This window comes from Siniperca chuatsi, linkage group LG7 (assembly GCF_020085105.1).
Source record: "Siniperca chuatsi isolate FFG_IHB_CAS linkage group LG7, ASM2008510v1, whole genome shotgun sequence".
Taxonomy (NCBI): Eukaryota; Metazoa; Chordata; class Actinopteri; order Centrarchiformes; family Sinipercidae; genus Siniperca; species Siniperca chuatsi.
The window spans coordinates 18,202,978-18,218,062 of NC_058048.1; the positions used below are offsets into that span (position 1 = coordinate 18,202,978).

Genomic DNA, 15,085 nt, shown 5'->3' on the forward strand with positions numbered 1-15,085 from the left:
AAAACTCAGCTAATTTGCTTTATCATAACTTTGTGGGTGTGACTTGATCAGATTTGATTGACATTGGTGGTAACATGAGCAAACAACCCCACAACTGTCGTCACATTTTGATTTCAAATATTGCTACATCCTGATTGGTGCATGGACCTTTTTTTTTTTGAGAAGAACACAGAAAAAAACAGAAATACAGAAATCTCTGAAGTGAAATAACTAAAACTCTTTACACTTTGGCAGAAAATTGTGCAGTAATGTAGGACCCAATTGCTCTGAGTAAAACACTTATGTCTTGTTAGCCATGGATTTATTATAAGAACTGGATACCAGACTCGAAGATGGCGCCCACTCACTTGAATGAAAATTGCTTGCCAAACACAAGTTCACTTCCGCGTTGTGCATCCCACTGCACATGAACATTATTGTTTCTCCCACTGGCCCTACCCACTCATTCCTGTTTGGTCTGTTGACTTTACATTAGGATGATGTCATGCTAATAAAAAAATGCTTTTCTAGGCTCTGGGAAAGTTTTACAAATATAAAAACCTCCATAAATTAAAAACTCATGATACAAAGAGTAGTAAATGACTTTGTTTGGAGTTCGAGGTGTCCTGTCAACAGTTTCACAGACATCTCTCTGTGGGGCAAATGCTTTTTTTGGCTTCAGGGGATTTTTTTTTGTTGCAGTACCACAGTTGGCCACTGGGACAAAGTGGCAGCAAGGCTTAGCGTTGAAGTCGTATCCATCGCTCTTACTTCCATGAGGAAAACATAATTTGAGCAGTTTGGCGGAAGCAGTGATTTCATTGTAATAGCATATTGGAGCTGTAATAGTGCTCACTATTAATCAAGGATTAGGTCACCCTAAAAATGTAATTTTGTCATTATACAGGCACACCCAGTCAACATCAAATTAGATGTTGAAGTTTGTGTATCAATACAGTAAATAAGCTGCTTCAGCTTTGTTTCAACCTTCTCCAAAACTACAGAAGTGCCCAGATCCTCATAATTTTTGTCTACAAAGGCCAAAAATGAACAAAGAACAAACATCTCAAGCAGTATAATCAAAGCCAAATTATTGCACTGTGGGTGCAAAAGTCCAATATTAGAGTATTATTCTTCTGCCTCTCACGGTCATCAGTAACAAGCTATACTAAGCTTTCAAAAATCTTGTTAATACAAGTCTAATAAATGCAGAGTGCACTTAAACAACACACCTTTGGGAAAGAATAGAGCTCTGAAGATTTTTCACGGCCACTTCTGTTGTTTGGATAAACAACATATTGGATCTTGGATGTTGTCCCCATATGGGAAACAATAGGGAAACATCCAATATGTTAAAAACATTTAGAATTTATGTTTGAATAATTTGTCTTAATGTAAAACCTTTAGCTGCTTGATGTTCCACTGTCTTCACCAGCTCATTGTTAACTTTGTCAGTCTGCTGTTTGTTGCTGGGCAGGTGGCATGCAGTGGGTTTATCAGAGGTTATGAGAAAGGAAACAAGCTTGATGAGAGTGGAGTTTGAGGAATGGAAAACCAAAACAAGTTAAAAGAAGCAAAAACACTTTACAGAGCTGAAAGGGAACTGCAGAGTTGGGTGATAAGTCTCTCTGGGTTGAGTCGCTTGTTTTGATTATTGAAAACATACTGTGCAAGAAACACAAATACACACTCAAAACCCAAAACGGATATTTTAAACATTTATGTCACATATTTGAAAAAGGTGATTTACTGTAATTGAACTGTGACAGCCTGCATGTCTGTGGTTACAGTAGTATATAGGGAAAATTAAATATCCTGCTTATTGTTTTGCTAATGAAATGTAAAATCTAATGATAAACCACTTTAGGTTTGTGGTTCATAAATGCATTAGTACTTGGACAAATTGAGTTTGATTACTAAGACTTGCTGTTTCATTAAAGACAAACTCAATAATACAGGGAGCAGCAGGAGAGCAGCAGTTCAATAGAATATTAACTGATTAGCAGTGATGGTTCATTATAGTTGAGGAAATTAAAAATAATTTTCTACTGAGTGTTGTTTTGCATGTGTCACAATACTCAGCTCAATGCTAAAATAACTTCAGTCTAAGAATAGCTTGTCTATATAATTCATTTAGACCAACCCTGCATTATGAGGCTATGAGTCAGAACAGCTAATCAATGAAACCATATTTCTTTCCCAAAGAGTCCGGCTACAGCCTGAGTTAGCTCATTAAAAGCTGAGTGTAGAGAAAATGGATCTGTAATATCTTGGGCCTAACGGCACAGGATGATGGACTGCAGCTTCAGGTAATTTCTTGACCGCCTTTTAACATTTGCGAACATGGAGTCACTTTTTCAAGTAGTGCTTCTTCAAATTGCCTCAAGCTTTGACTGGTAAGAGTATTGAGGTAAAATAATGGAGTGAAGGAAGGACATCTTTTAGGAGCCTTTCATGAATTCATATGAATGAGGCTTTTCTTTTTTCCATATGGCTCTATCCTAAGCAGAGTGATCTCTTAAGCTGATGAAAACCCAGAATCTGGTGGGGCAGATGGATCTTCACCAGTTGTGGCTTGTCTTAAAAGGCTGATATTATTCAAATGAAATTTATGAAAGAACATGTTACTCAGAGCAACTGTGTGGCGCATTGATGATGTTTTTTAATAGCTTTTGGACAACAATAGACGTCTATGGCACAGGGGAGCCATATCTAAGCTATATCAGACTTTGACTACACAAACAATACTTGTAGGTAGGGTCAATTAATTGGTCTTGGTCTATTTATGGGATTTGTTGAAAAAATATAGAATATCACCAGCCTTATCCCAGAATTTATCACAGAGCAACAATGAGAATGTGTGCAACCCAGTCTCTCAAAAAAATCATATACAACAAATGTGTTTTGAAAGAAAGTATAGGCACCCGGATTACATTTTTATCAACATAATAAGGGAACATTATTGTAATGTAAGTATCTGCAAAGTCACAAAAACATATCAGCAATTACGTTTCCACTTAAGCGCATTTGGCAAAACATTTTAGTGGTATATGAGATAGTTTTCTGGAGACAGGGTTGCTGTATACCATAAAGACCAAGGACTCAGCAGTATAGGCTTTTAAAGAAAGAGAACTGGTTGTACAAACCTTGACATCCTGAGGGTTCATACTGGTTATATGCCAAGTGCTCAGCTGGTGATGTATCGATGTGCCCTACAAAGAGCTCTATCGATGCATGAGAGAGCCACTGTATGAATATTGGACAAAATATAAAACAAAGCAATAACAGCCTTAATGTTGTTGATCCACTTTCTCTCATTCTTTACCTGTCTGCCTGCCTTAGTCTGTCTATTGTAGATTAGACTTACAGTAAGTTCATTAACTTTACTCACATCTTTTCAGACATTGCAGTGAATATAAGTCAACATTGTCAGGAAACATTGTCAGGAAACATTTTTTACACAACTTCAACTCTCTCTTTGTCTCTGTCTCTATCTCTCTCTTGCTCACGCACACACACACACACACACACACACACACACTGTATAAAATGCCAACTGCAAAATTGATCATCACATATTTTCTGCATAGGCTAAACTACCTGTTTTATTTGGATTTGCATTAAACAGGTTTCACAGATGGTCAGACACTAAGGACACACAGTCATGCTAATAAACAATATCCTTGTGTAGATTGGAGGGAAAACACAAGGGCTCTTCAGCTCCAACAGTGTCCAACCACAAAACAGAAGTGGCTGCCACTGAAGAACTCTTGGGAGAGCAGAAACTGGGAGTGCAATCCAATTACAGAGATCTGAGATACATGTTATTCAACCCTCCTCTACACTGTGCAGTATATGAGGGAGAGACAAAAAGACAGAAAAAGTGATTCTCTCAAAGGATTTTCTGTACAGGAAGGATTAATTATGGGATGTAAGTAATCTTGCTACTTACTTGCTAACTCTAAAAATGAAGACATGTCTTGAAATAGTTACAGTATTGTGCAGAATCGTGTATATACACACGCATGCATACGAATGCACAGGTGCACTTGTCCACCCTCATACAATTTACTTTTCATATTAAGTTAGTATTATACTTTTCTCTGGTGAATGCAGTTAAAGCACAGTCTGTGTTTGTCTGTGTCCTTTTATGTCTCCTCCAGCACAGTTTCACCTCCTCCTGGACTCCGTTACTAACCAGCGCATACAGCACAGGGTCCACCACGCAGTTCAGACTGGACAGTGCCAGCGTACATGAGAAGTAAAAGTGCATTTTTTGTTCAAACTGGCAGTAATCTCCTTGAGAACTTGCGTCATTGCTGCGGTAGAAGACTAGTGAGCGTGCGAGCAGGATGATGTGATATGGCGCAAAGCAAATTGAGAAGATCCCAATCACCCCAAAGGACAGCAGACGGACCTTCCTCTTAGCCTGGGCACTTAGGCCAGGACTCTGGCCCACAGTGGCCAGCACCCTCCAGTAGCTCACCGTCAACATGAGCAGGGGCAGCAGGAAGCCGATGCCCACTCTGAGCAGGTTGAACAAGGCGACAGGCTTCTGCATGGGGTAAGTCTCATAACAACGATTGTTGTTTATATCATCGTGGACATCTTTGAGATTGTCAAAAACCAGTACCATGATGTGCAGCGCCATCACTACAACATAAATAGTGGCACACTGTGCCCAGGCGTAGCATGATGTACGGTAGGACTTGGAGTGGAGCGGGTAGGTGACCACCAAGCAGCGGTCCAAAGAGATACAGCAGAGCAGGTAGATGCTGATGTACATGTTGGAGTAGTAGAAGAAGCCAGCTACACCGCAGGAGATGACACCTAGCGTCCAGCGGTGGTCATGCCGGTAATAATTGATCCAAAGGGGCATAGTGAAAAGGAAAAGCATGTCGGAGATGGACAGGCTTAGCAGGAAGATACCCAGAACGTTTCGCTGCTGTACTTGATTCCAAATGGGGCCCAGGGTCAATACATTGAAGATCAAACCAAAGATAAAAGCCAGGATGTAAACAGACATCAGGAAGTCACTGATGGCACTCTCGTCGAATTTAACACACACAGTTGAGTTTGTAACGTTCATTGTTCCTTTAGTTTTCTGTCACTTTCTTGGTTAGAAATTCACCTGCCAGAGTAAAAAAAAAAAAAAAAAAAAAGAGTTTCACAGTAAGAGTTTGTCAATTTGACAATTGAGTAAAAGTGACACAGGCAATATGAGCTTACTCGATACTTTAAAATCCATATAGCTTGGACATTTTGTATCCTCCATCCTATTTCGTGGTTCAATGAGCTCAAGAGATAAAATCACTTGGTTGTCCTCTGATGTTTCTGAGTGTGAGGCAGTTTCAGTATATGGTGTTTGGGCAGAGAGTTGAAGTTTCCTACGTAGAGGATACAGGCTTAGTCACGCTCCGATGATAACAGTATGCACCCACAGCACGAATAGAAACTGAAATTGCCAAAATTCCCTCCTCATTGCCTCAACTGCTCTGTATGGAGACAAAATGTCATGCATTTTCTTCATTAATGTCCTGGTTTCTACGGAAACTGAAAGCATTAAGGAACTAATGCCTTATATAAGATAAATTAGATGTAGAAACCTCTGCTCCCTGTTAAACTGTCTATATAATTGTTGCACTTATTGCCCTGTATGGTCTAAGTCTGAGTGGCAGGCAGGGGCAGCACAGACTGAACTCAGAGCATTTGCATTTTACTTTAATCAGTGCTTAATACAACAGTCAGTCCAATTTATTGGTGCAATAAGAATTTGTGATTCTGTAGGGACAAAATAATTTGCAATCAGAGCCAACCAGTTATTGCTAATTTAAATGTATCCTTACAGAGACTGACTGATGGTACCGTTTATTGTCTGATGTAACAAGCATCAGCAGAACTGGGTGGCTTAAGCATCTCTCCTAGACAAGAGGGATTTAAATGTTTACTGTGACTTGAAGAATGAGTAATGTGATGCCCTATATGAATGAATCAATTAATTCCTTCCCTGATTTACACTGTAGATGCATGGTCAGTCTCAGTTCATCATAGAGCTGTGGGTGTGATTCCCGCCTGTTAGGCAAAAATAACCTAGATATTAGTCTGTGTTGCTTCCTGTTCAAAATGTTCTGGTAAATCTTCTGCAGGTAAATGTCATCATAAAATGGGTCACCAGTCTCTCCTTAATGTAAACACCTTGAATCACTTCCTACAAAGACAACATATGGTTGCTATTTTTTATGTAAAATGACAAGATCCCTAAATAGCTTTTTTTCATAAAGTTTGTATACAGTGTGTGGATTTTATTCTGTCAAATTTCTGTCTCTGAGATTTCAGCATTAGGAAATTAAACCTATGTTCTGTATCTTTATGGCTATTTTTCTGTATCTTTATGGCTATTTTTCTGTATCTCAGTGGCATTCTTTGATATTTCCTTCCTCTCTAAGGTTTGTTCTATCGCTTTGGCTTTTCCGCAGTGTGTTTATTGGCTCAGGAAGCATCTAATGCCATTAACGTCTGGACAGAGATCGTCTGTCCCATCCAAACTCAATAATGGAGAAGCCATTTAGAGTCAGATCATCTTTAGTGAACGATAATGTGTGCCTGCGCGCGTGTGCGTGTGTGTTTGTGTCTTTGTTTGTGTGTATGTGTGTGCATGTGCGCACATGCAGGCATGTGAAAATGGGTTTGATTTAATGGATTATTCATAATATTTCAAAATAATGTGGCTTGTGAAACTACACTGACTGTAGTATTGGAAAGTTTTGCTCATAAATCTGAAACCTTTTCTAAAATTTTTCATAGGCTGCATTTTAGTCATCAGTCTGCTCTGACTAACCACACATTGGTCTTAACTTCTTACTAACAATGGGCCTATAACTGTGAAGAGTTTGTTCTATCTACATGCTTTCATCTCTGCTTTTGACAATGTTTTCCCCTCTAGTTTACAGGTTTTCATCTTTGGGTGTATATTTCACACGTAAAGCGTTGTTTCCATTTTATTTTATCACATAATCCTAATACATGCCTGCTTCACAGAGCTGGTCCAAGCTTCAGTCCGTCCTTAGTTCAGCTTTCGTCCATCTGAGCCATTGCTGGCTCAGATGGACGAAAGCTGAACTAAGGCTGATTGTTATTACACAGCCTTGTCACCAATGAGGCTTTAAAAGAGCAAAACTTCAAAAGGGGGAATGTGCTGCATGCCAAATCTCCTTTTTCAAGCAAAATGGAAAAATATGTTTATTTTATATTTAATAGTTTGCCTCCCTAATAATAATGCTGTGTTTTAAAGTTATCACAGGTACACTGTGTTTCTGTAAATTTCCACTATTTTCTTCTTGTCAAGCAGTTTTCTGCTGCACTCTCCAATCTGTTGTAGAGACCACCACTGGGAGAAGCGCAGAAAACATTCAACCTTACAGAGAATCAACATTTCTAGCCTAATTATTATTACAACGCTAACTCGCAGAGACTCAAGCATGCCGTCCTTCCCTTGACAACAGTCCACTGGGGATGAAAAGAAAACTAGCAAAGAATGTGAGCTTTCAAACTGAATTAATACCTTTAATACCCTTCTTGTAAATACACATTTTTAACCTTTTCACTGTTTTTTTTTTAGTTGTTTTTTAAAAGTCTAGTATAATTTCCAGGCATCTTACATTCAGAAATGTAATTAATGATGACCTCACCTGATAAGAAGTGCGTCTTGATTGTAAAAACAAAGCTGTCCAGTGGGTCAAGACTTTCAGACATATTCCAGAGCTGTTTCAGGTTTGGCAGAGTTCAGTCCAGTAGGGTCAGAGGACGAGCTCCAGAAGAGACTCTTCAGAGCTGCTGACATGCAGCCAAGCCATGATTACAACACTAGATATTGATCAGCCAATACAATTACTACAGAGTCCAATCGTTATTCTCTCTGTGTACTGTCTGATTTTTTTGTTCTGAGATAACTTGCTGTTGACAAGCACAGTTGAAATGTCAGCAAGGAGTGTGGGGATAGAGATGAAACGAAGTACAAAAAGAGGAAGACACATGTAGGAGGAGGGAGGTTTGGTTTTGCACACGTGCACAGAGGAAGTAGGTTTCAGGGGTGGGGAGAAACACTAGACTGTAATGAAAAAAAGATTCTTCTTCTATCACTGTGTAATGTGAGCACTGTATTTAAGGTAAATTCTGTCTGGCAGAAAGCCCCATGTCACATACCTAAACCTTGAATTCCCCATTTTACTTTCACATTTCACATTTTGATATCTTTTCATTGTGTAACTAGTGTAATTATAAATTACAATGGAACCATTTCCACTTCTTCAGAACAGCTTTCACTTCATCATCTTAGGCTGATCACCTTCAGTATCAATGCAATAAAATTTAGATTTACTGTTTATGAGCTCTGTACCAGGTATGAACTGTGTGGTTATCAGATAAAGTATTTTACCCAGAACAACCCTGTGTCAGTGCAATATCCAAGGCTCTTTTTGTTTTTCTGAAAAGAATCTGTGACAGAAGCCTGCAGCCGATCTGTTTATGTGTTGACTAAACATTTACCAGCTGTGAATGTTGTGTATTTTTCCTAAGAGCAAGATTGCACCTGAGGTCAGCTACAGAAATAGCTGAGAGAGGGAAAGAGGAAATGGTTCATAATATTTCCCAATGACTCTTACAGTAAAATATTCTTAAAGGCCCCATCACCTTTTTTATCTCTGTCTGTAAAGGCCAAGTGAGTGTTTCAGAGTCTGGCTCTGTGGTAGTGGATCATCTTTCTGATGAATTTGATGGGTTTTTATAAATAAGCAAAAGACGAATGTTAGTAAATGTGTTTGTGGGTACCTGTCTCAGTTCAGCTGACAGTTCATTTCAGCTAATATTATAAAGGCTTTGATAATCAAGGTGGCTACAAAACTTAAAAGTTGATGTTATATGAAATGTATTAAATCCACTACTGCTTTCTTGAAACAGTATGAATCAAACTGTGGATTTTCTAAGGAACACACTAACAGATGTGCACACAACCGTGGAACTTGTGCAAACTTGTGCACTGAGCGTTTTTGCCAATATCAAGCTACCTTTCGCTTGGTCCTGTGATTTGTCATAATTTTTTCCAAAGGTGATTATTTTGTGTCAGAACATTACTCACAGGCCATATGTGCATTGAAAGAGTAATCAGTTGCTGTAATCATTCCTCCAGTACGTACCGGCAGTGAAGAGACTCCTTCATAATGTGTCTCTAGTGGAAGAGATAGGGGACAAAATCCACAGTCCTCTTTTCGTGCAAAAGTGCATTCTAAAGTTCAGCTGAAGTTAGCATGGTGCTTCAGCAGTCTGTGTTGGTCAAATCAAGTGGGTATCTTACAGAGTTATAGCCTTTTTAATACAAAACCCCAATTTTTTGCTTTCCCAGACAATGTTTCCTTGCTGAGCTGTGGCAGGGGACTGTAAAAGAAAGAAACATTTTCTGCTAAAATGACTGTGAATATGTGAATATGACTCTAATAAACAAATGACAACATAAGTATAACTTCAGGAAGCAAGAGCTCTTTAGGATGATGGATATACTGTGCTGTGTGACATTATACTATATAAAATGTGTGCTACATATCTGTTATTCTTAAGTGCTTCTGCTTTCTATACAACTTTTTATGCTTGTTATGTTGCTTTTACAACAATATATAATAATTACAACCCTTTGTATTACCATTTCCAGCTACAACAACAGTATATTGCCATAAAATCTCTGCCTTATTGGGCAATTTATTACTTTACATTACTTATTTATTAATTTATTAAGTAATTTTTTATGCTAGCTGAGTTGATGCTACACTTGCCTAAACTTCTGACTACATTGCTTTTGAAGGTAACAAAGCAAACCAACTTTAACTGTGTCAATTTTATAGCAAGCCTGCATAGCAGGTCAGTCATTTCACTTTGCTGCATTTTCCTCTTTAAGGAAAGCTTCATGACAGAGGTTGACATTTTAAAAGCATGACTTGAACTAAGTTCAAGAGTTCAAGTGTGCTGACATTTTTAAATTGGCAGAGCTGGTGAAAAGTTGCAGTACTTTTTGCATCTTCTCTTTTTTCATTCCATCCTTAGCATGAAGTTCACATGTAGAAAATAATATCTACTGCTATTTTTTAACAGAATAAGGCGATGTGCATGTTATTAGTTTCCTAGCAACAGTGTCTTCACTTAAACCACTGAAAGCTGGGCTTATTGTTGACCTCCCTTGTTGAAACACAATGTCACAAGTTTCATTTGAAGGCAGTATATACCTCCACTGCTACATGGAGATTTCCCTCCAGTTAAACAACAGCACTGATTATTTGTTCAAACACTTAAAACAACCTGCTTACGTTTTTCTGACAAGTGACCTCTTACGGTCATGTGACAGAATGACTGACGCAGAATGTGAGGGAGAAACCACAGGGTGCTAGTTGGATGACCAGTTAGCAACAGATTTAATGTAAATATCATGTTACAAATCCATTTATAAATTAAGAAAAGTTTTCATTGCTCAAATATGACGAAATGGAATTGTTAACTGACACATTTAATTAGCCTTTTACTCATTGACAATCTATTGTGTCATTTAATACAAATGTAAAGTAACTTGAAGTACCAGCTTTGTCTATTTCTTTATTTTGTAAATTCCTATAATGGACCATAATAGTGTCTCTTCATCCTATAACAAACCATTCTGTGAATATAATACTAAACATAATTTTGTGATCAAGTATGATGAGAGGTATGTCATACCTCCTACAGATTTTTCACAAAGTTTGAGTTTTGTTTTTGTAAAGACAGGCTGGTGTGATGTGAAATGAGCTCTGGTGTACCTTTTGGTTTTGCATCTGTCTGACAACCGGAATTGCTCTGCAGTTTACTGTAATTTTGCAAATTGTTGTACACTGCTGAGTTGTTCCCTTTCAAAATGCATTATGCCTGAGTGCAAGGGCAAACTCAGCAGCTATAATAACCTTTTAATGTACTTGATGGCCAAACTGCAGGTCATTAGTTCTGCAGTCAGACCAGCTGATGAGGAAAGTGCAATCATAATTTGCGATCATGTTACCCAGTTACAGACTAAACATTTCCAGAGTTAACAAGGTTTTTGTTTTGTGTGTTCACTGACAGTGTTTCAGTTGATGGTTATCTCAGGAAGCAGGATTACTATAGCTTATTCCTCTGTGCCATAGGCTTCCATTGTTGTACAAAAGCTATTAAAAACATATTAATGAGCACTGGGTGACGTGTTCCTTCATTACCATGAACATGGCCATCGTAGTTTATTTTTAGTCAATCCCACAAATACTTACTAAAGCTCCAAATGTGTATGAATCCACTGATGAAAATAGTCCCCAACAAATTTGTTCTTTACTCCTGCCTGAGTAACATAAAACTACAGCTAAAAACTACAGTGCCCCGCTGTTGTAGTAAATTAGTGACCCTTTAAAAAAATTTTAATTGTATATTTTGTAAGCCGTTTTTAAAGATGTATGTCTTCAGTATGGGGACTACTGGGCTTGGGGGTTGAGAATAAGATAGGGAGGTCAGAAGGTATTGACAGACAGACTAACATTGTTGATTATGTCTCTTTATGGGATTTGTTTACAATAACAGAAACCTAGAATATTACCACCCTTATTTTTTAATGTTAGGCTAGTATCAACTGTATGTTTTAGTTGAACTAACATGGTTCTAGACCTCTGAATTGTAACCCACATCTCAGATTTGTTCAGCAATTCAAATAGAATGAATAATTAAAGTGAAACTAAATGGTAGTCTGATTATCCTCTTCTTCTGTCAAAATAGATGAACGTTTTTTTCCCCCACAGAATTAGATGAAGCTAAATAGAGACTTCATTGCTGATACCAGGTACAAGTCTCTCTGATGTTTGGCTCTGTCTTTTTTGCTTACTGAGTGAAGAGTCCCCCCTGCCACTTGCCAGTGCAAAGGCAGTAGCCTGGAGAAGTGTAGCTGATGGGGCAGTGACAAACCTGCCTACACTTGAAAGAAATAAAAGGAGACAGAAAGAGAGAAAGATTGTATCATTTGGCATTGTTTGGCAATGATGATGGAGGTAGTGTAGTAGCAACAAGAGTGCACTTTCTCCAGAGTAGCTGGTTGAAGTGGGCTCATCACAGAAGGGAAACCACAGGGTCCTCTTGAGTGCAACTCAGTCTTTGAGGTGTAATATGTGTAAAAAAAACTGTGTTTGTCCTCTGAAAGCTGTGGGTAATTTGTTGTGTGTGTCCTCAAATGTATATGTAAATCCATCATATCTTCAGTCCATGTTGCATGCATCCATATGAGAGCATCCTTATGGCATTTGCCCTAATGTCAGTACACTTCTTTAGAAAGGGACAAAATAACAGCCTGTCAGACTGTGAGTAGAAAAATAAAAAGTGGTCTTTTTTCGTTTGTCTCGCATTATTCAAAGCATGTCTTCTGCTATAGAAAACTTGAGAGACAGTAATGTTCCTTGCTTCTTAAATATACATCATTGAGAAAAAGCAAATTGTCTGTTTGTGACAAGTATTTTAGTACTGAATCATCATCACATATCCATGACTGCTCAGTTTTGTGTTTTTTCTTTCTAGAATGCTGAAAATTACAATTTCTAGATGACAGTTATGAACGGATTTATGACACAATAAATAAAACATCCAAGACAAAAAATAATTTTGTTCAAGGTTTGTATTATCTGTTACCAAGGCTAGATTTTCCTTCAAACATGTCATACACATACGCATATTTGAATACTACATAAACTTCAGGTTACACGTGTGTATAATAGACCGTCATAACTACAGTATGTTTTATATTGTATCTAGATAATTCTACTTCACAGAAACATGCAACACATTGACATGACAGGTAGTCAATAATCAAACTACATACACTCTCCAAAATCTAGTTTAGTAACCCAAGCAGTCCATCTATGCACATACATCATAGGGAGAGGTCTGCTCTTCTTAACAACAATATAAAAAGGAGCTGTGTTGTTTAAAAGAGGTGTCCATTTACCTGCTCAGGTGTAAAAATGCTGCCTTCAATGACAGTATTTGAATCTTATGTACACACAACTGTGAAGACATGTTCACCATGATTGGGCGACTCAACACATTAGAAGCCATTTTCACCATTCAGCAACAGTCATTGCTGCTGATGTTGTATAATATGTCAGCTCTCAGCAGCCTGTTAAAAACTGTCCTGTCGTGGCAGGTAATGAACAGCCCAATGCTAGAGTTCATTTAAACCCGCAATGATGTCTTTCATTGCATATCTGTCTATTGTAACTCAAAAGTAGTGGTAATTACTGGAGGATGTTCTGTCACCAGATTAATACTTCCAGTCTACACTACAGGACATGCATTCATGGGAATGCATTTGTGAATATAGATGGGTTTGACTCCTTGCCTGCACATTAGTAATTACCAGCACAGAGGACGTTTTTTGTCACTGTAAAGCCTTCCATCTCTGAAAAGAGATTGAACCGATCTTTACTGAAGACATAAGAGGGACTGTAATTCCAGCCAGTCCAATTAATTGACACTAAAAACAAATGTTATCTCTCTTTTAATGGGAGGCAATTTCATTTTAAATATTAACATTTTAAAAATGCCTCGATAAACACACCTACACAAAATTCCTATCTTAATCGCTTGTGGTGAAATGGCATTTCTTGCTTCATATTTGGAGCATTTTTGTATGACATGAAGAACATGCTGCTTTTCAAGTTGACTCAGATTTGATCTGTAAAGACGCCCCAGTCCAGTCACACAGAGGATATGAAATAGAGTCAAGCAGTCAGTCTTTATCATGAACAGAGTTCAACGATTCAAAAGATAAAGACCAATAACAGCAGCGGGAAATTATCAGAAGAAAGTTTTGATGACCTCAGGCTGGAGCAGAGAAATTGGATTTATTGCTGTAAAATTGAGTGCTGGCACACAGATGCTGTGCTGTGAAAGTCTGAACAGCTGGATACTATTCTTATTAGAACCATATGATTTTTAGCAACTTTATGTCTCTTTCGGGCTCTAGGTCGACCATCCCTTCCTCCATCCCTCTCCCTACTTCTTTTCTCCTTCCTAAATGAGCTTGAGTCATCTGTCTCTCTCTGGTCAGAGGATGCTGACCCTCTCAGTGAGGCCTTGCACATCTGCATCCTCCTTGCCTTCCTCATCATCAGAGGCCGGTGCAGGAGGAGGAGGCACGAGGTGAGCAGGGTAAGGCAGAGTATGTTCACGGGCAAACATTTGCCAGCGGCTGTCATCACTCTCATGGGTGATGTAGCGCCCGCCAAGTTTAGTCTCCAGTTCCCGCAAATCCAGCCATGCCTGATAGTCCTGAGAAACGAGAAACGGAAATAAATACAAAGATGAGGTTTCAGTTTCAGGAGCCTTGAAATTACATCATACAGTAATCACTAGGTCGTGTGTGTGTGTGTGTGTGTGTGTGTGTGTGTGTGTGTGTGTGTGTGTGTGTGTGTGTGTGTGTGTGTGTGTGTGTGTGTGTGTGTGTGTGAGCACCAGTAAGAACTTGAATGACCCTAGACTGGTCCAATAGTTTCTGAGGAAAGTAGACTTTCATCAAAGTTAGGGCTACTGTGACATTGAAGCTTAATTAATGGATGTTCTTGCAAGAAAACAACAGCAGTGGATGGGTTTAAACCTACAGAGAAAGCTGGCCTGTTTTTCCACTGCTAAACATTTTGTTTTGAAGGAGACATTTACGAACTGTGCAGTCAATGAAAACACAATTTTTTTACAGCTAATCTTACGTCCAAAATAACAGCCTTGAGATGCCGTCTCTCCACTTGTTATGAGTGCAAACTCCTCGTGTTTATATTTGCCATTTTCTGTCTGGCCATAGATTTTATTGAGGGGTTTGCAGAAGTAAAAAAAAAAAAGCTAAAGTACTTGTGTAGTACCGCTCTGTCATTAAAGTCATTGGCAGTCACCTTATCTGGAAAAGGTGCTGCCTCCTGTACTTAGAATTGGGGATTAATGGATGTCCTGGAAGCGTGATAAACTACCCAAGTGTCAGAAAGACTTTAAATCATGTTCTTTTTTCATAAAAAGCAGTGGGTTTGTGTGTGCATAC

The 15,085-nt window shown here is 38.5% G+C and overlaps 2 protein-coding genes across 6 annotated transcripts in view; both read right to left on the reverse strand.

Moving 5' to 3' along the window:
• The window catches only part of LOC122878765 (G-protein coupled receptor 4-like), a 48,586-nt gene extending 40,588 nt beyond the window's left edge, over positions 1 to 7,998 (reverse strand). The window contains exons 1-2 of one of the 3 annotated variants that reach the window (XM_044202088.1): positions 7,668 to 7,998; positions 3,556 to 5,110 (exon numbers count right to left, since the gene is read on the reverse strand). In XM_044202088.1, the coding sequence (XP_044058023.1) occupies positions 4,055 to 5,068 (1,014 nt within the window). In that variant the 5' untranslated portion in view covers positions 5,069 to 5,110; positions 7,668 to 7,998 and the 3' untranslated portion in view covers positions 3,556 to 4,054. Of the gene's footprint in view, positions 1 to 3,555; positions 5,475 to 7,667 lie in introns of those variants that run through there. The other 2 variants (XM_044202089.1, XM_044202092.1) reach the window with 2 other exon arrangements.
• Positions 7,999 to 12,655: 4,657 nt separating this feature from the next.
• Positions 12,656 to 15,085, reverse strand: part of prkd2 (protein kinase D2) — a 35,470-nt gene continuing 33,040 nt past the window's right edge. For all 3 annotated transcript variants that reach the window (XM_044202610.1, XM_044202611.1, XM_044202609.1), the window contains one exon: positions 12,656 to 14,328. In XM_044202610.1, the coding sequence (XP_044058545.1) occupies positions 14,104 to 14,328 (225 nt within the window). In that variant the 3' untranslated portion in view covers positions 12,656 to 14,103. The remainder of the gene's footprint in view (positions 14,329 to 15,085) is intronic.